General features: G+C 35.9%; 1 protein-coding gene across 1 annotated transcript in view; it reads right to left on the bottom strand.

Moving 5' to 3' along the window:
• Positions 1 to 460: 460 nt before the first annotated feature.
• The window catches only part of NPAT (nuclear protein, coactivator of histone transcription), a 53,404-nt gene continuing 27,314 nt past the window's right edge, over positions 461 to 26,550 (bottom strand). The window contains exons 5-18 of the mRNA XM_082661075.1: positions 23,910 to 23,950; positions 23,166 to 23,390; positions 22,117 to 22,198; positions 21,059 to 21,146; positions 20,248 to 20,339; positions 20,078 to 20,165; positions 14,398 to 14,494; positions 13,645 to 13,773; positions 9,785 to 11,455; positions 7,806 to 7,921; positions 7,625 to 7,733; positions 4,695 to 4,755; positions 3,438 to 4,593; positions 461 to 2,029 (exon numbers count right to left, since the gene is read on the bottom strand). Coding sequence (XP_082517201.1) covers positions 1,952 to 2,029; positions 3,438 to 4,593; positions 4,695 to 4,755; positions 7,625 to 7,733; positions 7,806 to 7,921; positions 9,785 to 11,455; positions 13,645 to 13,773; positions 14,398 to 14,494; positions 20,078 to 20,165; positions 20,248 to 20,339; positions 21,059 to 21,146; positions 22,117 to 22,198; positions 23,166 to 23,390; positions 23,910 to 23,950 — 4,033 coding nt within the window. The 3' untranslated portion in view covers positions 461 to 1,951. The remainder of the gene's footprint in view (positions 2,030 to 3,437; positions 4,594 to 4,694; positions 4,756 to 7,624; positions 7,734 to 7,805; positions 7,922 to 9,784; positions 11,456 to 13,644; positions 13,774 to 14,397; positions 14,495 to 20,077; positions 20,166 to 20,247; positions 20,340 to 21,058; positions 21,147 to 22,116; positions 22,199 to 23,165; positions 23,391 to 23,909; positions 23,951 to 26,550) is intronic.

The following is a 26,550-nucleotide window of genomic DNA, read 5'->3' as shown; positions in this document are numbered from 1 at the left end:
GTAGTTACAGAAGTAGCCACAACTTGTCTGTGGTATACTTTAACCCTGAAAGGTAGTCAACTGGGCATCTGACTGTTAAAATAGATTACCGGGTACAATAATTAAGTCTAGCACATTGGGACTTTTAGGATAAAATGGGGACTATGGTTTTATTCTTGAACATAAATGAAAGCTCCAAATACAAGTTGTCTTTGGACTCTATCTAGTGGCTCCTGGCTAGTGAACTAAGAATTCTGAAGAAAGTGAACTTATTTTATTTGTATATGAATTCTTAGCACATACAAATTAACTGAATGAGAAGAAAATCTATAATTTTCAGCATTATGTAAACTTCTGAAAACAAGAATTGACTTGCAAAGGAATTTCTTCAAAGTATCTAAAAGAGAATGATTGCCAATATGAAGGAATTCAAACTTTTGAAGTTAATGAAAATATTTATTCAAACCTAACTGTAGTACAGTATCAAGCTGAGTTAAATAAACATTAACTGTACTAATTCCTGGTTCCTTAGGAACAGACCACTGCCACATCATAAAAATTTATTACAACACAAATTTCTGCAGTAAGGTTCAGCTAGTAAGACGTGATTTCCAAATTGAGAAATGTAGTGATGGATTTAGTTTTTTAAAGGCCCAGTATTAAAAAAAAAAATGGTTGAGGAAAATAACTCATAAATATATACACCTGCAGAAAAAACCCTTAGTATATTGATATTTAACAAAACAGAAAGCACTTAAGAGAACATACTTTAATATCTAGGCACAATTGGTACGAATTATAATTTCTGTACTCATTTAAAGGTTTAAACCAGTTCTTCAACTTGACTGATGTGTGTGAGTCTAATACAGAGAAGGCACCTCTTTCATTCTCCTTAAGGACTTTCTGAGAGAAACTCTATAATACTTTAAGGGGTACAGAGACAACGTACTATATCCAAGTGTAACACAGCCCATTTTAGGAGAAACTAAATTAAAATAGAAAACTATGATTTCTCTTTTTACATCTTATGATGGACATGGCTTTCTAAAAGGACAAAAGATAATCGTGCATACAAGCTTTAACATAGAACACAAGATTTAAATTAAATGTGCATTGGTCTCTACTATGTAAAAAGTTCTATGAATTAGTGCAGTTCTTTAAATCCCCAGTATTTAGGGGAAAAGTATATACATACCAAGAAATCTCAACTACTACATAACCAAACTTTTTATGGCTCAACAGTCTAAACGCTTAAAGTTATGTAAAAGATCTTAAAAGTTATAAACAAAAGATCAGAACACTCAAATGGTTTACAAAATTCTCTCTTTAAAACAAAGAGACCAGAACAACCAGAAGAAATAAAGTGTACAATTTTAGGAACATTATCTTTACTGCAATTATAAGAAGGGGCGGCAAAGTATTCACTCTAGAAAAAACCCCAAATTGTTAATTTCTGGTTACTTTATTACCATTTGAATTCATTATCACTCTTGTACTAATTAGTGGCTATGTCTTCAGATATCTTGTGGGACAATTACTGAAGGCAATTTATAAGGAAAAGTATACTTTTCCCACTCAAAGTGAGAAACTATTCCAGATGAATAAGCCTCAGAATTAGAGATCATAAGAAGCCAAAAAATACAATCTAAGAACATTAGGTTGATTTAAGCTCTATTTCAACAAGATTTACACAGTATTTACAATATACAATTGTCAAAGATATACAGTTTTGCAGATTGGCTTTACTCACATTTCTGCAAATGTTTTTTCCACAATAAAAATATACCAAGGTAAAGCTATTTACAAACTAGGAAGCTGCTTTAGAAACAGCATGATTTAGAAATAAAGTGAAATTTCAGTACAATGAAAGTGCAGGTCATGCTTTCAGATTCTGTCAGTATCTCATTCCCTACACTCATAGTTTAAGGAATAGTAGTTTTAAATAGCTACTGTTCTTATATGTTCAGAATATTTACTCATCATAATGCAATGATAACAAAAATTTGTCCACATCCATTCCAGCTGGAAATGAACTGGGTAGCTTCTTTTTCTGTCAAAAAAAAAAAAAAGAAAGAAAAGAAAGAAAGAAAGAAAAAATAAACCTAAGTTAACATATTGAACTCAAACAAGGCCAAAAAGCTAGCTTTCTTATTAAGTCACATAGACCCTCATATCAGGTACTTTCATATACTCCCAAAATTTTTGCCAAAACAGTTTAGTTCATTAGCATTTTAGTTATACAGAGAAGTAGAGACAATTTTTATAAATCCAAGGTTAATAAAATATACTTCAATGATATTTCATTATTTTAGAGCACAAGACATTATACAAATTCAGAGTGTATGAATGTTGAATGAGACAAGAGAGAACATGCTTTTTATAAGGTGGTCATTATTGCTAAACTGTAAACTTTAGAAAGCTTTACTAAGATTTTAAGAGTTAACAGGTACTTTTCTAGTTCTAAACATTTAACATACTCTAGGCACTTTACAAACACTGCATTTAGTCCTCACAGCCATTGGGTAAGATGTGTGGTAACCTCATGTCAAATGATGCAGCTCAGACTCATGTTATTGGGTTAACAATAGTCAAGAACCAATAAGCAGGAGATGCAGGATTCAACCTAGGCTTGCAAGGCAGCAGAGCCAAGATTCTTTCCCTGACAATACTTCCTCTATGACATTTTAAACCTTTCTATTCAATCCACTTACTAAATGGCTAAACAGATTTAGGAAAAATGGCTTTAACTTATCAGTGACAATCCTATATTACTTTCCTACAGATAACTGTGGTTAAAGAAGAAACAGGTAAATTTAATTTTTATACTGCTCCAACACATTAACTTACATTAGAATCTATGGAAGAGCTGGTAGGACATGTGGAACAAACCTAAGATGGAGGAGTTGCAAAGCAGTTTTCACTTGGTAATTCCATACACAATAATGGCTTCCCAATTTTTCATGTGTTATGTCATTCTCCCCACCAAACCTTGGGTCCTACCATGACAGAAACAAAAACCTCCTTTTCCCAAGGAAGATGTTTATAAATACATGCCTTAGCAACTGTTTTGAAAATGCTACGTTTCATCTAGATAACTTCTGAGTACCACACTGGCTGAGAGATACTGCTAGAGAATTTTTTTTTTTTGCGGTACGTGGGCCTCTCACTGTTGTGGCCTCTCCCGTTGCGGAGCACAGGCTCACGGGCCCAGCAGCTCTGTGGCATGTGGGATCTTCCCGGACCGGGGCATGAACCCGTGTCCCCTGCATCGGAAGGCGGACTCTCAACCACTGCGCCACCAGGGAAACCCTAGAGAATGTATTTTGTCAATCAAAATTCAAAGCTATCTTGACCAAAATGTTCAGTTAGGTAGCTATGGCAAAAAATGATGAGATCTTTAATCTGAGCACTGAAGGAAGGGCAAGGTGTGGTTTTGAAATTAAGACTTTCAAACTTGCCTTAATTTTCTTCTTTTTCATTGGTATTGATGAATTTGCAAGACTTTTATTAGAAGTACGGGAGTGTCGTTCACGCTCATCTAATTCCTCGATCTTCCGCTTTTTTGTGGTGCTCCTTGAAGATGCTCTAAATTGTTGTGTATTGTCTTTTAGAGGAGTAGCTGAAGTAGTCCTAGAGATGGCTGCTCTGGAGAGAATCATTAATGTATGGGCAGCCATGTTTACACTGTTTTCACTCCCTGTTTCACTGGCAGGGCTGCAGGCGGGCAAGTCTGGGGTGACAGGAGGGACCATTACTTTGGGTGTGTTACTCTCTTCACCATAACGCCTACTAGAAGGGACCTTGATAACATCTGTAGGTTCTTCTTTATGTTTTTCCCCTGCTCCTGAGCCAGATGTCCGGGGTACAGATAAGTCAGTACTATCAGCGAGTCTATTTACTGGGCTATGCCACTGAATATCTTGTAACATTTCTGTGGTATGCTTGGTGAGTGGGTTAATCAAAGAACTGGCAGACTTGGTTTGTTCTTGTTTTAAATCCTTCACAGGTGCACCTACTGAAATGACATTTTTACTGTTTGAGGATGTGCCTTGTTTTCTGGTTAGCTCTTGCAGTGAAGCTATAGTTTTCTCATTCCGTACACCCCCAGTTTGCTGCCCATTAGACAGTTTTGAAGTTTCTGGATTTTTCTGCCTTTCCACATCACTGCATAGTTCATTCTCCTTATTAGCTGTTGCTTTATGGAAAGATTCAAGTATAGTTTCTGTGGGTGAAACTTTCTTTTCTGACTGAGTTTCTTTTATGGTATGTCGGCTAATGGCAGTTTCTGATTTAGATAAAATCTTAGGCACAGGAGGTTTCTCTCTATCTCTTTTGAGAGCGTTATTAGAAGGGGGTTTTAAGGTGGAGGAAACAATGGGTGAATCAAGATTAGAAAATGAAATGTCATTCCTTTCTTTGTTTTGGGACACCGTCTTATGATTTGTCCCCTGTGTATTCGCCACAGGAGAAGCAGTGCTATCAAAACAGAGCACACGCCTGTGGCTTTCAAAGGTTTTGCTAGTTGGAACTATACTTTCTACTGAGAAGGGAACTGTTATTTCTTCCAATTTTTTCCCAAGATCTGTGGCCATATTCTTGTCAGGAACTTCAGTTCTACAAGAAAAAAAAATTTTTCTTAGCAACATAAAGAAATTCTTTATGCTTTTAACTTGAGCATTCAAATACTCTATGATAGAAACTACTTTTATGCTCACCGTTGTACATGACATCCAACTAAGTGACTTGATGAATCCACCAAATTATTTACCTGTTTTCCTGGAATTATAAGTTAAGTTAATTAGAAAAGAAAAACATTCCTGAAAGTATATTTCTCTGAAAGAAAACAGAACAGACCACAGTATCAGACACCATGAGAAAAATTTAAGCTATAGCTAATGTACAAATGAAATACTTTCACATACTGGGTCTAAAAAAGCAGCTTTGTAATATACACGAGACGATCACTCATTCATGTTACTGAGGAAATATAAATATGGAGCAAATGACTTGCTTTAACTTCAGGGAAATATGAATCCAGTCTTTTGATTTACAAATTAGTATGCTCAGTATAGCATTTAAGGGTACTACTTAGATCCAAAAAGTTACTTAAAGAAAACACTATATTATACCTATTTAAAAATTCTGCCCATTTAAATGTCATGTTTGTAAGCCTACGTCACTCAGAGCACATGCTCTGGAGTTTTAATAGCCATATTTTATTTTGTTTTTTGTTTTTTTTTTTGTTTTTTTTTTTTGCGGTACGCGGGCCTCTCACCGTTGTGGCCTCTCCCGTTGCGGAGCACAGGCTCCGGACGCGCAGGCCCAGCGGCCACGGCTCACGGGCCCAGCCGCCCCGCGGCACGTGGGATCCTCCCGGACCGGGGCACGAACCCGCGTCCCCTGCATCGGCAGGCGGACTCTCAACCACTGCGCCACCAGGGAAGCCCCATATTTTATTATTATTATTATTATTATTTAATAGCCATATTTTAATTTCCATGGATTTATATGAGTTTATGTGGAAGGGCAGCAAGATATGAAGCCAGAAATGAAAGCAAAGATGATATCGTGTAGGACCTTGGGTATTATGCAAAAGGTTTTATAGAGAATCCTTAAGAGTTTTAAATAGGGACGATGCATGAATAGATTTGTTTTAGGAAGTCACTCTGGCAGCAGTGTAGAAGATGAACTAGAGAAGAAAGAAAACTGGAAACAGAAATTCTACTTAGATTGCTATAAATATTCAAGGTAGGAGATGATGAAGGTCTTAGAGACAGTAATGGGCATTCGCATGGACATGAACAGTAAATGAGGAATAAATGGTGACATTAACCAAGAGGGAAAGGTAGGCAGAAGCGGTTTTTGAGGAAGAAGAGGTGAGACTTAGATATGTAGAGTATGTGGATCTTAAGTTACATAAAATTAGAACGGGAGGAGCACAGTAGTTCTAGAAGCCACCAATAGTATTAACTGTTAGAGGGAAGTAAAGTAAGGTAAGACTGGAAAACGTCCAATGCATATGGCAGCATTAGGAGGCCACTGGTGACTTTAAACAGTTTTAGTGGAAACATGAGAAAGGACAATAATATGCATGAAGAAGTAATGGGAAATAAGAGGGGTCGGGGATAAAGGGCTGGCAGATGTGAAAAACCTAAAGGAATGATGGGAATGATCCTTGTATCCATAGTTGGACAGCCACAGAGTGAAGAAGCCAAAAAAGAAAAGTTGAAGATACACAGAAGAGAGAAGGTACCCTGCATTAACCTTAGAAAGAATGACATAATCATTCCTCTAAGAAGGGAAAAGGGAAGAATGATTTTAGATGAACATGTACATATTAAATGGGAGTAATGTGAGAAAATGGAGTTTACTACCCATAAAAATCAAAATCATTGGCCTAGAGTGAGGAAAGTGCTGACTGGATAGATCTGAGAAGACCTGTGGAAGTCTGAAATAGTATTAAGGAAGAATGGGAGAGAAAGAAGATAGGTAGACATTTAAAATAATTGCTAAGTGGCAGTGAGGGTGAGAAAGTTTTAAGTGTTATTGAATGGAATCACTCCTAAAGCAATGCTAAGAAGCCCAGGTGTAAAGGCAGAGAAATGGTTGGCTGGATAGATCCAGGGCTAGAGGGTATTAAGTGGATATGGTAGAAGAATGTGAATATGAAGGTGTATAAGAGTACTGGGAAAAGTGGCCGATGTGGTGGGTTGTGGGGTTTAGCCTGGATAGGGAAGGAAATGAATGCAGAAAGGAAGTGAAAATTCAGGTAAAGGTAAGGATTCAAGTAATAGGAGCTCTCATTGGTTGAAGAGAGATTCAATGGATATACAGAAATGCAAGTATTTTGAGAGAGTTTATTGACCATTATAAATTATATAGGTCTAATAACAAGTAGTGAAAAAATTAAAGGTAAAGCTATGGGACAGGTTGGCTGAAGTGAAGATTAAAGACTCAGAAATGAAAGGGGTCAACAATTCTGAGGGTTAAGGTGTTGTTAGGTTAACAACATGGGCATTTTGTCACCCATGAAGATGGAGAAGTCTGGTAGAGAAGTTTGAGAACTCACCACAACGTTCATCAATATTTTCATTCATGAATGAAAATCTCGTGTTACTTTGTGTATGTTGTCTTTTACTGAACTAAATCTTTAATTTTGGAGTAGTCAGCATTATCAAATTTTTGCATTTTTCAAAAGCAATCTTTTGTCTCAGCATCATCTTGATATTCTCCTACATTTTCTTTCATTATTTGTTTTGCTTTTCACTTTCAGGTGTTAATCATCTTGGAGTTCATACCTTTATATATGTTGTGAGGAAGAAATCTATTTTTTCCCTGTAATATATATAATAGCCAATAGATTTCATTTACTAAACAAACCATCCTATCCCTTCTGACTTCTGACATTACCTCTACTATGTACAAGTTGCTATAAATACACGGTCTTTTTCTAAACTCTATTTTGTTCCATTTGTCTTTTTCTTTTTTTTTTTAATCACTGCAAAAAACTTTAAGCAAAGGTTGGACAACCACCTGTTAGGAAAGTTATTAGTATTCCAAAAAATAAAAAAAAAATACCGTCATATTGCTGCAAACAAAGGAGTACACACACATAAAGCTGACATGAATGAACTTAAAAATGTACCTGTACAAGGCTTGTTTCTTAGTCCCTGAGTCTTCAGAGATTTTGGAGGGATAGGGAATTGAGGGATACTTCTATTGCAAACAGGTGCTGCCAAAGGCATATGAAGGACCTGGAGGAGAAGCCATTAATTATACTTTGTTTGAAAAGCAGCACCGAGCCATTTTCAGTTCATAAATCTCACCTGCCGAGGAGGAGCAGAAAAGGTATTTCCATTCTGTCCAACCACAGATACAGGGATCATTCCCACCATTCCCTGAAGTACAGGTTGGACTGGAGAAGCAATTATAATGGCAGATCCTAAAAAAAAAAACAACCAACAATTCTCAATAAAATGGAATAAACACAAGACACCAAAGTAATTATTATTATTTTTAAAGGTTTTGTGTTTTTTTAAAATAAATAAATTTATTTATTTGTTGATTTATTTATTTATGTCTGCTTGGGTCTTTGTTGCTGCGTGCAGGCTTTTCTCTAGTTGCGGCAAGCGGGGGCTATTCTTCGTTGCAGTGCATGGGCTTCTCATTGCAGTGGCTTCTCTTGTTGTGGAGCACGGGCCCTAGAGCATGCAGGCTTCAGTAGTTGTGGCATGTGGGCTCAGGAGTTGTGGCGCATGGGCTTAGTTGCTCCGCAGCATGTGGGATCTTCCTGGACCAGGGCTCGGACCCATGTCTCATGTATTGGCAGGCGGATTCTTAACCACTGCGCCACCAGGGAAGCCCCAGTAATTATTAATTTGAAATAAATCCTATATAATTATAATCAGTTTTTCATATAATCTACTCTCCTTTAAAAAAATTAATTTAGGGACAACAACAAGGCTAACAAATTAAGAAAAAGTCAATCTGAATATTATTCTTATGGCAATTAGTCAAAGTAAACATCATGAATGAGCATAAGACTCTATAGCCCGGAGATCATATTTTAGTTGTACCTTGATTCCTCTAGAAAGAATAGTGAAATTGATCAAAAAATTGGTAGTGCAGGTTTCAAGTCTGAATCTTTTACCAGAAAATAACGGTCCAAACTGAATACTGACAGTCTAAGACTTACTCACAACCCCAAACTATAATATAATCTCAATGGTATTTGTCAGAAAGGGTCCAGATAAGTGAGCAACCAGTAAAAACTGTGGGAGAAAATACAATGTTTACATGGTCAACAATATAGTCTATGGCTATCATAATTTAACCCTGCCCTGTAAATGAATCTTTTCCTAATAAATTCATTAACCTCTCCTGTAAGGCTGATTTCCTCACTTTCCTGAACACCTACCTCAGTCTCTCAAATACCTACCTATCCTTGTACTGCTTAAGATTCCCTTCCTTTTACTCCAAATACTACCTTATTTATCTAAGCTTCAGCTCAAGTTCCACCTTTTCTACCAATTCTGATCCCTCCTTTATCTTATTTTAAACAGCACTTGAAATAGATCCATCAGGCTTAATACTTAATTGCTGATATTTAATCTGATTTAATTGTATGCCTAAATGTAAAAAAAGAAAGAGGGGAAAGGAGCTTGGGAATCAATATCTAAGGAAGTGTAGATGAATGTGCCATAAACTCCACCTTCAAGGAACATACAATCAAGAATGACCACTATGACAGGCATGTCAGTCACTAACTACACATAAAATGGCATGTAATAAATGCCACAAGTGCTCCTATAAACAAAGAATTCTAAAGACAGGGATCAATTTTCAAATGTGGAAGATAGTGAGAAATTACAAAGGGTATTATTCAGGGAGAAATTCAAGTTGTGTCTTGAAAGTCTTTCCAAATAGGTAATAAATTCCTTGAAAACTAAGACTATAATAACTATTTAAGAAAAATCTCCCACAACACTGGGTTTTAGTAGGTATATGGCTATTTGATGAATTAGTCTTCCCCCCCTGTCTTTTTCTTGTATTGATAGCTTAGCCATGGATTGAGAACTATGGAAAGAAAAAGAAATAAAAAATGAAACCACTGAATTCCATAGCTTAGCAGATTAAAAAAAATTTTGATTGAATTAATTCTGTAAAGAGAAGCCATAATCACAAATTTCTGAATCTTTTCTTATACTCTCATCCATGATTTATTACCTTCTAGTCAATAACAGCACACACAAGAGAAATTAGATCCCATTCCAGAGAAATGAACTTCAATATGTTCTAAAGTTACCTTGTGAAAAGCTGGGTGACATAGCTTGGTTAACAGCAAATACACTGTTTGACCTTGGGGGTGTCTGTAACTGAGGTGGTGGTTGAGCAGTCACAGGTGCAGAATTTCCAGGCAACACCACCACATTTGACTGACTGACAGTTGTTCCTAAGGCTGTTGGATCAGTTACACAAGTAGCTATCAGAATGTTATTTGAATTGCCAAAAGTTGTGCTTGTAGCTGGCATTAACTGTATGTATCCTCCATCCTTGGAAACACATGGTGTAACATTGGCTGAAAAAGCAATGCTCTCTTCATTCTGAGTGTTGTTTACTGTAGAGTCTTCAGGTTTGAGTGCTAAAAGGCTCTGTTCCATTGAGGCTGAATCCCCAATTCCTTCAGCAGATGAAATAGCATCTGTGGTTTCTTCTGAAGACAGGCATTTAACTAATTCTGCATTTCTGGCAGGTGATTTAGAAGGAGAAGACAAAATTATAGTTGGCAAGTTTTCTCCACTGATACTAGAAACAGCACTGTTAAGTTCAGAATCTGAGGAAACAAATGGATCATCACTTATGATAATTTTGAGAGAGACTATATTTGATGCATCTATCTCTGCTGACTTGTTGCCAGCAGGTTTATCACTAGTATTCTGGGACTCAGGGTGAGAATCCCTCATTGAAGAACACACAGATTCTGAAGGAAGAGAACGTATATCTTCTATAGGATTAGCTTCTGGGGATATCAATGTAACTTCCTCACAGTTATTTTCACCTAAAGATAGAAAAATACTATCTCCATCTTCTTTTACAGAAGATGAAGGCTCTTGTGAACCCAAAGCAACTTTCTCAGACGTGGAGGGCTGAGGTTCATGATCTGTATGATTTAACTTAACAGATGATGAATCATTAGATGGTTGTTTAATTGAAGATACTGAATCTCCAAGGTGAATTTCTACTTTTTGTTCAGATATAGTTAAACCCGAACCTTCAACAGACACAGGTAATATTTTACTTTGAAGCGAAGAATTATCTTGGCAATCTGAAAGTTGCTGTGATGCAACTGGTAACACATTATTAATTTCAATTTTACTCTGGTGAATTTCTCTAGAATCTGGTGACTTGGAACCATGGAAATTAGTTGTAAGTCTTCTTGTATCGTCAGAACTTTCACAAAATTGACCTTTTTTAGATGGTTTTCCAGTTAATGGAATATTTTGGGATAAAAGCTGAGAAGTTTTTCCAGAGAGAATTAAGTTCGCATTGTTAGTTTCACCACCAAGGGAAACAAATGAAGTTATTGGTATATCAGACTGATCAGGCTGTAATCGAGATTCATTCTGCACACTTGGAGACAAAGAATTCTTTTCAACTTCCATAGCCAATTCAGTTTCAGTAGACATCTGACTGGTGTATAATTCAGCACAATGCTGATTACATTCAGCATCAGAGTTTACTCTTTGGTTAAAGTCATTCAAATTAGGCACAGACTCAAAGGTGATATCAAGGTTACACTTCTGTTCAGTAGATACTACTGTTTTAAAGGCCTTTTTCTGGATGCTAGAGTCTATCTGGGAAAAATGTTCCTGGGCTTCCTGTCTAAGCTCATCATGGTTGCTGCCATTCTTCAAAACATTTGATGTGTCTTCATTTTGATAGGATGTACAATATGGGGGTTGACCAGACTGATCATCTGCAAAATATTAGGATGGCAGAAAGATATGGTGAGTATGTAACAGCTTTTAAGGTAGCCAGTCATCTTTACTATAAAACCTGTTTTGCCAAGGAAGTAACTAATCTTTGACATACCAGCAAGTGGAAGTCTGATAAACTCACTCTCTCATTTTTTGAGTATCAAAACACTTACAGGTACTTTTCTTATTACTGATGCCTTTTTTAACAAGTGCCAAATTGTTTTTCAAGCTTTTTAGAAAACAGATGACACAATGAAGGAAAAAGTATATATGTTTAAGAACATTTAATATGTACTAATATATAAAAAAAACTGGCTACAAACATAGTTTTTTCAAAACAACTGACTTTTCAACTTCTACCATTTCTACTGACCATACTTCATCTGATATATTCTTGAAGGTGAAATGGGGCCAATTACATTTTGCATGATCAACATTTGATGTTATTGTATACACTTTAACATTTATTACACATTTACTGAAGATCAACCACATGACCAGTACTGGGATACAAAGATGAATGACCCAGTCTCCACCCTTGGTGATATCAGTCTAAGGGAGGCAGACATAGGACAGAAAGTCATAATGAAACATGCCAAAAACCATAGCAGTATAGGAACAAAAGGCACCTCTTCTGGCCTATGGGATGTGAGAAAGTGTTATTGTACGAGGAGATCTTGACAAATAAAAGTGTTAATAGTTGGAAAAAGAAGAAAGGGCATTTGAGAAAATACTGATATACTGTGTCATACATCATTCACAGTTTAGGACAGAAAATAATAACAATTAACAATATAAAAAATATTGGGAAAAATCCAGAAAAATGTATATCAACTATCATAAAATTCTGTTAATGTGACACTGGTAAAATAATAGTGGGTATGGAGCACATGTGAATCCTTATTGTGGGGAAACCAGTGGAAATTATATACAGGCCACATAAATTCAGGGGTAGTCAGTTTCAACGAAGTGGGAAGAGACTTTCTGAGAAAATAGGATTTCAAATTTCATTTTGTGCAGGGTAGAGCTTATCTGAAGCACAATCTTCCACACATAATATATATGAGAAAGACACGCCCTCCTACAATTCAGCCTAAGAAGAAATGGAGGATTGGGTTTGGGTACAGGCAAAGGACTCAAAATAGGAATATAGTCTGAGATATTCCAAAACTGGTTTTTGGAAGGCGTGATGTGAAACTTGGAAGCCATGAAGTCTTTTGAGGGAGCTGGAAGGGGTCATGGAATTTAAGAATAGATGAACAGAAAAGATTATTGTGGCATAGCTTGGCATAGACAGAAATGGATAGAGGTGGTACCAAAGAGGCATAAAGTTTAGCAAGTGTGAGATGCCAGGATAATGTGAGAGAAGCCAGGATAATGGTTATCTTCGAGGAACAGGGATGAAAGGAGTAGTGACTGTGAAGAGATACGAAGAGATGTTTTTGTGGTGCTGGCGGTATTCTATTTTTTGACTTTAGAGATGGTTATGTGGGTATTTGCTTGATTATAATTCAATGAGCTAAAGTACACTTTTATTGTGCACTTCCGCATGTTATGTTTCACAAAAATGAAATTTTAAAAAACTTGGCCAATATTTAAAAGCTCTAGGATAGACATATTCACTGCCCTCCCTCATTCATAAGTAGTTATTGTGGGACAATTATGTGCCATACTGGTACTCTGTGGGAGGCAGAAACATAAAGAACTGACTAGTAGACACACAGGAATATAACCTAAAACCTCATAAAACCCATAATTCAGGACTATCAGCAAGTATACAATTTCCTCTAAATAAGTGAGATATTGATACTGAGCACTCAGCTAAGCTTGCTTACGAGGCTGGATGATTAATACCACAAACCAACCTTACACATTAGGGATTTGAATATGTGTCTCAAAAAAATTATGTTAAATGTTACAGACAGGTTGAACTGGTCAACACTATTAACACCAATTTGTGCGTGTCTACTGCATCATGAAGGAATGAGTACTAAAAATCCACCTTTTAATCAAAGTACTAAAGGTGTGGGAATAATTTTTTCTTTTTAAATGAAGAGAAAACTTAGAAACACAAAAATGATCTATGTGGTAATTTGAACAACTTTCAAATTAAACAACATTTTCTGCCTTTGAGATTTTGAGACTGATATTAGGATTTAGATTGATATTAACAAAATCAAATTCTTACCAGATTCTCCTGTTTCAAAAGAACCTTTAACTGCTAGATTAGTTTCACCTGCTAAGACTACATTGAGATTGGTTTCCATATGCTGACTGGAAATGCCTTGTGATATATTTTTATTATTCTTTGTTTTACCTGTTAAAAAGGGAATAGGGAAACAATTGGTTAAATGACCAAAATAAAAATAAGCATCAATTAATACAGCTTGACAGTGGTCAAGCAAATGTTAAAGTTTGGTCTTAATTATAGTCCTTTAATTATAGTTTTTAACATGTTGCCTTATATATCATTGACAAGTATGATTTTTCCACTAGACCAGTGCATTTTTAACATGTTCTCAGACAATGCTGGTCTGCTGGTTTGGAGACTACACTTTGAGAACTACTGCACTAGGCCATAAGATGGAGGGCAATAGACAAATCTTTTTATTCCTCTTGTATTATCCAACTGTGTTTAGTATAATATATGTATAGGAGTAGACCTCAACACATTTTTGATGACTGGCAAAACTGCCCACAACTAACCCCCCTCACCCCCAAAACTGTTCTTTATTTTTACAGCTAAAGTATCTTTAAGAAAAAACTAAAACAAAAAAGCAACAAAAAAACTCTTTCATATCCATATGTTTGCTTTAATGAAAATAGGAACTTTCTTCCAGATGCTCTGGGAAATGTTGTTTTACTCTGTTTAAGCTGTTTCTCCAGAGAAATTGGAGAAACTTTTTTCTCCTAACTGCTTTGATAGAAATGTTCTACTTACCATAGTCAAATAGATCAAAGAGTGCCTGAAATGCTGGATCGGATTCTGTCTGTTCCAATATATCCTGTATAGCTTCTTCAGACATGTGGATTTCACTCTGCAAAAACAAAAAACAAACAAAAAGTGATCCTAATTGAATTAGTATGGTTTAATACCAGCAAAGTAATTAGAGGATATCTGATATTTTGTACCTTTTATGTAGTATTCCCTTCCAAGAAAATTTCTTCTGATTGTAACACTATTCACTTAAAACAAATTAAAACAGGAAGACTAGAAAATAGAAAGTGAATGCTCCCTAATACCACTAATTAATCACTTTGGTGACTATATCCCCAAACATTAAAATAAAATATAGAATAAAACCATGCTATAATGTTCTTTATTACTTGACACACACCACTGTGTAAGTTTAAGGTGTACAGCATAATGACCTGACCTACATACATTGTGAAATAATACCAAAATAAGCTTAGTTAATATCCATCATCTCATATACATATTTTAAAAAGAGAGAAAAAGAAAAAAATATTTTTTTCCTTGTGAGAACTCTTAGGATATGCTATTTTTATTGTTTTTAAAAATTTATTTATTTTTGGCTGTGTTGGGTCTTCGTTGCTGTGCGTGAGCCTTCTCTAGTTGCGGTGTGGGCTTCTCATTGTGCTGGCTTCTCTTGTTGCGGAGCACAGGCTCTAGAGCACAGGCTCAGTAGTTGTGGTGCCCAGGCCTAGTTGCTCTGCGGCATGGGGGATCCTCCCGGACCAGGGCTTGAACCGTGTCCCCTACATGAGCAGGTGGACTCCCAACCACTTCGCTACCAGGGAAGCCCCAGGATATGCTGCTCTCTTAATTTTCAAATACTGTTGACACTTGAACAACATAGGTTTGAACTGTGCAGGTCCGTCCACTCATATGCCGAACTTTTTCAATAAATATGTATTACAGCACTACAAGATCCAAGGTTGGTTGAATCTGCACTTGCAGAACAGGATACATGGAGGGCTGACTGTAAACCTTTAAATGGGTTTTCTAAAAAAATTTATTTTTACTGGAGTATAGTTGCTTTACTATATTGTTAGTTTATACTGTACAGCAAAGTGAATCAGCTATATGTATACATATATCCCCTCTTTTTTGGATTTCCTTCCCATTTAGGTCACCACAGAGCACTGAGTAGAGTTCCCTGTGCTACACAGTAGGTCCTCATTAGTTATCTATTTTATATATAGTATCAATAGTGTATATATGTCAATCCCAATCTCCCAGTTTATCCCACCCCCCCTTCCCCCTTGGTTTAAGTGGGTTTTTGACTGCATGTGGAGTCAGCACCCCTAACCCCAAGCTGTTCAAGGGTTAACTGTATACCATACAGCAGTGTTAACTATAGTCATTATGTTGTACACTGCATCCCCTGTACTTATTTACTTTATAACTGGAAGTTTGTGCCTTTTGACCACCTTTATCCAATTCCTCCACCTCTGACCTCTTTTTCTATGAGATTGGTTTAATAATGTTGTTTAACCTGCTTTCTTCACATAAGTTTGTGGTACACTGCTTTCTAGGGCCTTCAATATAGATCTACCTCACTCTTTTTATCTGTTTTGGTTTCTTCATTTTATTATTTTTAAAATTTTAAAGTTTTGGCTGTGCCGCACGGCATGGGGGATCTTAGTTCCCCAACCAGGGATAGAAGCCGCACCCCCTGCAATGGAAGCACAGAGTCTTAACCACTGGACCACCAGGGAAGTCCCTGTCTCTTCATTTTAAATACTTCTTTCAAATGTTGGACAATCCTTGTTTATGTGCTCACACTTAAAAGGAGCATGCCAAAAGCTGTCTTTAAACCCTGTGCCAATAAGGAGGCAGGGACCTTGTCAACTATAGTCTAAGCTGTAGAATAATTACAGAACCATCTGTATTTTTAGTTTTTCTTATTTGAGTGAGTTAGATTTCTTGCTGGGACAGTTTATGGCTGAAGTAGTGTTTCTGAGGAACAGTGTGAATGGGGAAAAGATATCGAGTTTAACTATATACTTCCTAAACTTTACACCTTATCATCCTGTTTGTAGCCCTATCTTTACGTTTACTTTCAGAGGTACTAGAGTCAAGTCTTTTGTAAAGTGGCTTTTACCTGAACTTTGCCTTTACTGGCTTAGAATCCTGGGTCTGCTAAGTCAGGTACCACCTGTCCATTTCAAATTCTAAAAAATTCTTTCTCTGTCCTTTCCTCTTCTCTGTCCTTGTGGGTTTATGCTTTTTTCTTTTTTTCTTTTTTTAAATTTATTTTTGGCTGTGTTGGGTCTTCGTTGCTGTGCTCGGGCTTTCTCTAGTTGCAGCGAGCAGGGGTTACTCTTCACTGTGGTGTGCAGGCTTCTCATTGCGGTGGCTTCTCTTGTTGCAGAGCACGGGCTCTAGGCATGCAGGCTTCAGTAGTTGTGGCACGTGAGCTCAGCAATTGTGGCTCACGGGCTCTAGAGTGTAGGCTCAGTAGTTGTGCTGCACGGGCTTAGCTGCTCCACGGCATGTGGGATCTTCCCAGACCAGGGCTTGAATCCGTGTTCCCTGCACTGGCAGGTGGATTCTTAACCACTGCACCACCAGGGAAGCCCCTGTGGGTTTATGCTTTTTAAAAATTCCCTATACTGTCTTTTTCGTAGGGTACAAAACTAAACGTTTAACCCACTATCCTTCTAAAGGGAAAGAACTCTTTTGTTTACGTAACTCTGCCACATTTAGCCAATTCTCACTTTTGTACATTTGCATTTTTTCTAATTTTCAGTTATGGTAAATAATACGTGAAAATCTTTATCCAGGCATTTGTTCATTCTTTGGGATTAATTTTATCAGTGAAATTACTAGGTCAAACAATATATACATTTAAAATTTTGAGAAATCCTGTCAAGAAGTCTTGCAGAAAAGTTGTATAAGAATGCTTGTTCTAACGTATGGACACCAAGGGGGGAAAGCGGGGAGGGGGGTGGGGGTAGGAGGTGGGGGGGTGGTGGTGGGATGAATTGGGAGATTGGGATTGACATATATACAGTAATACGTATAAAATAGGTAACTAATAAGAACCTGCTGTATAAAAATAAATTAAATTAAAAAAAATAATTTATGTATATATAAACTGAAAGGATAGGTAATACTAATTATCAGTTTTATTGGTAAATAGCAATGAATAAAATGGTATCACCATCAAAAATAAAAAGGAATGCTTGTTCTGTTCTATGTAACAATGTACATGCTCTTACCTATAATGGGCAATATCAATTTTTAAGCATTATCAGTCTAAGACATAAAAGTAATCTGTTGTCTTAATTTGTATTTCTTTACTATTGAATTAATTTCCATGTTTATGAACATTTGAACTTTTTTGGAGATCAATATGATTTAAATGGAATGACAAACTTATCTGTAAATCCTTCTGCAATGCTATATTTTCTTCAATTTTGGTGAAGCATACATTTGGATCCCAAGGGATAGAAAATTCATGTGGAGCAAGAAGTAAGGTGGAACTCTCATGAAGTGATTAAAAACTTGGATTTTTAAAGTAAAAATGGCCATAAAATGAAAAGAGAAACTTGAAGTTAAAGAACCAGTTAAACTTGACAATGAAGATATACAGAGAACATCAATAATTCTTCATGAAATGTGATTTAGGAGAAAGCCAGGAGCTTGAACAAATTATTTCTGTATCGATGGACTTAAAAATTTACAGTAATATAAATAATGTCAAGAGTCAACAATCCAATGTTAATCAAACTATGAACTGGTGCATACCCTCTTACAAAAGTTACTGCTGAAGAAACACATTTTTCTAGTAAATTTCTTATTAGAGTCTAAACTTTAAAAATCAGAATTGAAGGAATCTTGGAATACATGTTGGTGGTTTGCCTTTTAATTTTAATGATGCTTTTAACAAGCGGATATTTTGAATTTTACAGAAGTCTTAAAAAAAAAACACAGCGATTTGTGTAGCCAAAGAAATCTTGCCTACCCCAAGGACACAAAGATGCGTAAAAACATTTTAAAAATTCACCTATTTGTACAACTGGCTCTGTTCTCTTAGTGAAGCTTATGTATATACTACTCCATTGGGCATTATGTATTGCTGTACTTTCAAAGTTATTGAAATCTGAATTTTTAACTTTTCCCCAATATACAATATTATGAACACCATGAACACAGTGTTGTGTCTTCACTTTCTTATAATCTCTCACAGTATCTAATAGAGTGTCTTGATTATGGTAAGTACCTAATTATTTTGTGGAGAAAATATAAGGAATTGAAGGTTATAAAATTTAGAACAGGGGATATGTTGAACATTAAGACAGGAGAAGTTTTTTAAAGAAGACTGCTAAATAATTTAAAGGTTGCTTTCAAAAGCTTGTCATGTTTTCTTAAATTTACTGAATTTCACTTTGGGAAAATGTATCCAAAAAATTCTTTTTTATAGTATTCTGAAGGAACTGACAAAAAGAAAAAAAACCTCAGTGGTTTCACCCAGAATTCATCATCTGAAAGAAAACTACTACCATAAATTCATTATAATGAATTCATTTTGTGGCACAGCAACAAAACTGAATGTATTATCTGAGAGTCCAAGCAAAAGGCTATGCAATAGCCAAAATCTCAGCTGTTCTTCAAAAAGGTATTTGCACCTGGACAAATCTTAAAACTCATATTGTTAAATTCTTCTTTTACCAGCTCACCCTCTTTCATCTTCACTCTCACTGAATAGCAAGTGACTATAGCCCCTATCTTCCTTCTCTTAGCAATAAATCTCACAGACAATTATTCATTTAGTTAGTATCCTTTCTTTTTTTAAAGTATCTTGTTCATTTTATTTTGTTCAATATTACTTGTATTCATCACGTATCTTTAACATATTATTTCATTGTTTCTTTATATTTTTATACAGTTTGTAGCAGGTGCAGAAGAAATGTAATTTATTTTGTATACACTGTACAGTACTGCTTACTGCACAAAAATATAGCCACTAATGAATTTTTAATTATTAAATACTAAGAAATACATGACATTGTTGTATGGATACAGGAAAAGTGTTTTATTGATATACGGAAGAGCTGGTTAGTTATTAGATGGTTAGGAATGTCTTATTACATTTACCATCTAAATAACACAATTTGAATATATGTAAATCAAATCATCATATTGTATGCCTTAAACTTATACAGTGAGAGATATCAATTATTTTTCAATAAAATTGGAATAAAACCGCAATTTTTTTTAACATCTTTATTGGGGTATAATTGCTTTACAATGGTGTGTTAGTTTCTGCTTTATAACAAAGTGAATCAGTTATACATATACATATGTTCCCATATCTCTTCCCTCTTGCGTCTCCCTCCCTCCCACCCTGTCTATCCCACCCCTCCAGGCGGTCACAAAGCACTGAGCTGATATCCCTGTGCTATGCGACTACTTCCCACTAGCTATCTACCTTACGTAAAACCGCAATTTTGACCTTGAAAATTCACTAACACATTTTCAGGAACAGATTACATTTGGATAATGAAGGAAATTTATATTTTAATTATTATTTTAAATCATTTTATATATCTGTTAGTAATGGTTTTGAAATGAAACAAGAATATCATCAGTTTTAACTATGAATATATGTACTACACACACACAAACACACACACACCCTTACCCATACCTGAAGTCCCAGGAGTTCATCAATTGAAGTCTCTGGTTCACTAGGGTTGCTATCTGTTTGCTTAGGTACTTGAGCAATATTGTTGTCACTGTTAATACAGAAAGGAAAATTTTTAGCATAGTTCTCAATTAGGCAAAAACAATCAGATATTTTAAACACAAACAGCTTACCTAGTCAAAAATTTATTAATGTTTTCTGCAAGTTTTTCTTGAAGAGATTTGTTGCTTAATATTTTTTCTCGAGCATTTTCAATAACCATTTGCTGGAAAACAAAGTCAATATTAGCAAAAGCATAGGATAGAGTATTATGTTATTTATTTAAAAAGAATCAATGGAAGCTGGATAGTTTTAATAAATCTAGGTGGAAACTCAAAAAGTTATGGTGGCTCCTTCGATATTAACACCTGACTAGTATACATTAACCACTTACAAGGGTTTTCACAGATCCTTCACCAACTCTTTCTTCACTGACTACAAAATACAGTTCCAAACTCTTTAGCTTTTCACACAAGATTTTTAATAACCTGTCTCTATTCTAGGAAAAATGCCCTATTATATTGCATAATCCAGCAACAATGATATATTTACAGTTTCGTAAACACACTTCTGTTTCTTACCTGGTGTATTTGCACACGTTATCTATTCTGACTGGACTATCTGCTACTGTTAAATTTCACTACAGTCTATCCCAAGGCAATTCTACCGCAGTATTTTTTCTGGCCATGCTGCACGGCTTGCAAGATCTTAGTTCCCCAACTAGTGATTGAACCCCTACAGTGGAAGCACGGAGTCCTAACCACTGGACCGCCAGGGAACTCCCTCTACTGAAGTCTTACAGAAATACTGTATTTTACACACACACACAAACACACACATAATCTAAATATACATACATACATATATATATATATATTTGTGTATGTATCAATAGTTATAAACTCAGGAATATCTTAAGTTGCAAAGTTTGGGAAGGTCACTTACTTTTTCTACTGCAAATGTATTTGGATCCTGGAAATTCCGTATTGTTGAATGAGGTCCAGACAAAGTGATACTTTTCCTTTGAGATTCACTGAAACACATTTTAAAAGCCTGTCTTTTAACTAGTATGAATAACCAACTCAATGATAATTACATGTAAAGACTAATCTTAAGATCATGGTGGAAAAGATATTTTCTCTATTTGTGGTAGGAACAAAGGGCAGTTGAGTTGAAAAGCATTAATAGACTTGAATTAAGAAATGAATTTGAGGCTTAGCTTTATTACTTATTAGCTATATGGTCTGTAGCAAGGTACCCTCTGACCCACTCTATAATGGGATAAAACCAACTGCATTATTGGGTTTATGAAAGAATTCAATAAAGTATATGTAAAGACTTTATAAAAAGGTCAAGGTTCTTATAAATGTTAGATACTATTATAGTAGTTCTATTGTTTTAGGTGGTTAAGTGAGAAACCTTGCCATAAAGGAGGATGAGGTCAGACTTGAATGAGAGACAATCAACAGTAAAAATTCCAACAAAAATACCCATGGCATGGCAGTTGAGAAAACAGAAAAAACATTTTAAACTATTATCTCTCTTTTATGAAATATCCTTCAAACGAAGACACATGGGCTAAATAGGACAGAAAGAAACTTTTCTCAGAGAATGTCCCTGAGAAGAGTTTTTAACCATCGATTTAGAACTTTAAATGTGTGTTTGTAGACCTTAAAACATGCAGATATTATTTATATTTGTTTAAAAGAATGCTTATTTCAAAAAATTTGAGTTAACATCAATTTTAAGATATACCTTTCTATATACCACTATAGAAAAAAAATATTTCTAATGAAACAGTGAATAGGTCAGTGATTATAAAACACAACCTGTTTTCAGGGAGGATAGACTGTGGGAAAAAAAAAGTGTTTTGAAATGGATATAATAGTAAATAGTCTCAAGTACTTAATGCAATCTTGTTACCTTATTCACAATGTAAATATCCTGGTGTAATTTTTTTTTTGGAAGGTTATTGGAAACTTGTCCTTCTAAAAGGCATTTACCTTTTGCGTCTACCAGGAGACATTAAACTGGCATGAGTTTTCCTTTCCTGAGGACCAGGAATGATATTTAAAGCCTCTCCAGCTGTATTTCAAGAGAACAAAGCAGTAAGTCAAGGAAACTGAATAGTTTTCTATACTTGCATTAATGAAATAAATAGCACTACAAAGTGATTATTATTTTATATTAAATTCAGTTAGTATACACTGAGTGCCTACTCTGTGCAAGGCACGGTAGAAGATATTAAGATATATAAAACATAGTCTCTGTGACTTAAGGTTTTATGATAAAATACAAAGTACAGTATACAGAATAGTCTCAACAAAAAATATCATGGCAGAACAGAATAATTATAAGAAGTATAAACTAAGTGTACTGGGTAAGTGTTTTTACCCAGAGGTGTTAAAGAGGATGGAGAAAAGATGGAAATAAGGGAGAACATAGTGGATGTCAATACATTTTACCTGTGCAGAAGAGAAAAGAGATTGGTCTAAGAACTGAGAGGTGGCACCTCAGTTCTAACCCCAACTCTGTTATTAACTAGACTTTTGCCCCTTAATATCATGTGTTTATAATAATTTCAAGTTTATAAGAAGCAAGAAGTATCAGATGATCCTAAGTTTATCCCTAGCTCTAAGATTCAGCCAGGAATATACAGGATTTTCAACAGGTAGAGCTGGAAAAACATTCCTCATTCCAGCAGGACAGACTACCATGAACAAAGATAAGAAGGTGGTGAAATATAATGCACATTCCTTTTAAAATCAAATAACAGGGTCTTTTCTATTAATGAAGAGAATTGAGAACTAGAACAGAGTTCAAGGTTGGACTTCAGTTAGAACAGACATAAGAAGAATCCTAGATTAAAATGTTTCATAGATTTAATAATACGCATATTTAATGGCAGATTTACCTAATGTCTATTCTACTTCTAGCCTCTTATCTACTTTTTGCTATAATTTTATACCATGAATATAAAGACATTAGCACATCATCTCATTTATACAGTTTGATTAAAAACAAAATTTAAGAGTGCAGAATGTAAACTTACGGGTCATAGTGTCTTGTGACTGTGAATGGCTGACCACTACAAAATTTGACCTCAAAGGAGTTGAAATCTGGCCAGTTGGCCGAATAACTTGTGTAGCTGTCAAAGGAGAATTAGTAAATTGCCCTGAAAGATACGGTAAAGTCAGCAACTCTGAACTGACAGGAGCTGCTTGAGATGCAAGCCTTCTCTGCCGTTTGATTTCCGCAATTCCACTTCTTGTTCGGGCTGAAACACATGAGCATTTAAAAAAATTAACTCAATGTCAGAGTATTTTGGGAATTTTAAGAAGTTTACATGATATGTGTTCTACTACATGTTTAACATGGTGGATCTACGGACTGAAAAACAGCCCTTAAAAATATCAACTAAGTTTACATGATAATTTCAAAAGAAACAAACTAAAATTGAGTACATTCAAACTTTAAAAATCCAAGAATACATTTCTTCTGTAATAATTCACACTGACAACATCTCCACAAATTAGGAAACAGACTTATGGAATGAGAATTAAAAGATGTGAATACATGAGAGTCAATGAGAAAAATAAGGAATATTTAAAATGCATATTTTTACAATAAATGAAAATATTATTTCCTAATATGGTAACAGTACTTAGAAAAGCAGTAGTTTAAACAAAATATAAACTTAGCATACATGTATTGTTAACTAAAATGTTCATCTGACAGTAAGTTTGAGTTTAAAGTAATTCTGAACATTATTTATAGTTCAAAGTTGAATACCAACCTCTCTGACTGGCAGCAAAGCCTGGGGAACTTTGCATGCTCCTAATAAACAAAAGTAGTTTGACATTAAAAAACTTCTGTTGCCGAATACATTCTGATTTAGTTACAGTCAGACTTTAAGTAAATTATGAGTCAAAAGGCAAGAAATCTCTCTCAGACAAAAAAGATAAGCACTTTTTCTAGGTAACCAAATCTTATTTGCTTTAGGAGAAAAACAATGGCATATAAACATACACACATACATAATTTTAATAACCAAGTTTCTATCCAGTGTAATAAGCATTAGAGAGCCTTGACATCCCACTATGAGTACAATTTGACTTGAATTTAGGAACTCAATATATTTAAGAAAGCTATATATAATATTTTACAATTATCAATTATCTTTTATAACTATAGAGATGCCTTCCCAGAGAAATTCTGATTTTACATATAACTCCATACATAAATACTTCAGAATCCAAGTTGATTTCAAAGGAGATCCTGCTTTCATCAAATTTATGACTATGACATTACTTCATGGAAGCTCTAAAGAAGGAACAAAGCAAACAGATAAGAAAATTCACAATACAAGCTGATTCTCCTTTTACTATGAACTGAAGTTACCCATGTATTGATATTTTGTAAACAGTAAGACACCGTGCCATTGTCCTCAAAAATCTGTCAAATAAATCTCTACCAACAAGAGCCACGAAACTTACCAAATCGAATAAGCACTTTTTTTTTTTTTTTTTGCCACACCCCATGGCATGAGGGACCTTAGTTCCCCGACCAGGGATGGAACCGACGTCCCCTGCATTGGAAGGCAAAGTCTTAACTACTGGACCACCGGGGAAGTCCTGAATAAGCAGTTGTTTTTTTTTTTTTTTTTTTTTTTTTTTTTGCGGTACGCGGGCCTCTCACTGCTGTGGCCTCTCCCGTTGCGGAGCACAGGCTCCGGACGTGCAGGCTCAGCGGCTATGGCTCACCGGCCGAGCCGCTCCGCGGCATGTGGTATCTTCCCGGACCGGGGCACGAACCCGTGTCCCCTGCATGAACCAATCTTGGAGAACACCTGGCTAAGAACCTTCTTCTTTTATGTAATACCTTGTCAATAAAATATTGCAGTAACTTATAAATAATCATAGGTGTTAATTAAACTATGAATGTCTTTGAGGATGTTTGCAAGGCGAGGAAAGATGAGGGTCAGGAAAGGGGAATAAGAGTAAAGACTACTGGGCCTTCCCTGGAGGCACAGTGGTTAGGAATCTGCCTGCCAATGCAGGGGACACAGGTTAGACCCTTGGTCCGGGAAGATCCCACATGCCATGGAGCAACTAAGCCCGTGCGCCACAATGAAGCCCACAAGCCCTAGAGCCCACACACTGCAACTACTGAGCTGGCGTGCTGCAACTACAGAAGCCCATGCTCCTAGAGCTGGTGCTCCGCAACAAGAGAAGCCACCTCTGGATGGACCTAGAGTCTGTCATACAGAGTGAAGTAAGTCAGAAAGAGAAAAACAAATACCGTATGCTAACACATATATATGGGATCTAAAAAAAAAAACCAAAAAGAAGGTTCTGAAGAACCTAGAGGCAGGACAGGAATAAAGACGCAGACGTAGAGAATGGACTTGAGGACACAGGGAGGGGGAGGGTAAAGCTAGGACGAAGTGAGAGAGTGGCATGGACATGTATACACTACCAAATGTAAAACAGATAGCTAGTGGGAAGCAGCCGCACAGCACAGGGAGATCAGGTCGGTGCTTTGTGACCACCTAGAGGGGTGGGATAGGGAGGGTGGGAGGGAGACGCAAGAGGGAGGAGATATGGGGATATATGTATAGCTGATTCACTTGTTATAAAGCAGAAACTAACACCCCATTGTAAAGCAATTATACTCCAATAAAGATGTTAAAAAAAAAGAGAGAAGCCACCTCAGTGAGAAGCCCATGCACCGCAACAAAGAGTAGCCCCTGCTCGCCGCAAAGCAACAAAGACCCAACGCAGCCAAAAAAAAAAAAAAAAAAAGTAAGACTACCAAATAAGATGTGGTACAGAGTTACACAGACAGCATTTGGAGCCATTCTAGCAGTTTAAACTGAGGAAAGAAACAAGGCCCCTCCTTAAGTGGGGTATTCACTTGTAGCTGTCGGAGAAGGGTAAGAAACTATGGTTTTCATACTAGACTCTAGTTAAATAAGATACATTCTAAAATTGATACCTATTCTAAGGATGGTGAAACTGGCATTCCAAGGCCCTGACATATGTAGAAGGCAGATTAGTCCCATGTGATAATTCTAAAAGCAGAAGATTCAGAAGTATTACTATTCAAGTTTGTTTCTTTATAAGGGAAGAACAAAGGAGGCATGGATTCCACATATCAATTTTCTGCATGTGTAATGAAGATACAACTGTATAAGGGAAGTCACATGGGGCCCACGTTAGGAGATTTGCATTCACCAAGACTGGGACTAGATTTGTATTCAGCCAGAGATCTGCCTCTAAATTGTTATGGGAACCCGGGAGTGCCATTAATTTCCTCATTTTTAAACATTTTATTAAAATACACAACTTAATTTCAAATTATTTCAATCAAAGACAAAGAAATATCAATAACCTATAATTTCAAAATTAGATCAGTGTTATATAAATGCACAATGT

This window comes from Grampus griseus, assembly GCF_964374135.1.
Source record: "Grampus griseus genome assembly, chromosome: 8".
Classification (NCBI taxonomy): domain Eukaryota; kingdom Metazoa; phylum Chordata; class Mammalia; order Artiodactyla; family Delphinidae; genus Grampus; species Grampus griseus.
The sequence above is the reverse complement of the archived record's forward strand: the minus strand, read 5'-3'. Positions and strand labels throughout refer to the sequence as shown.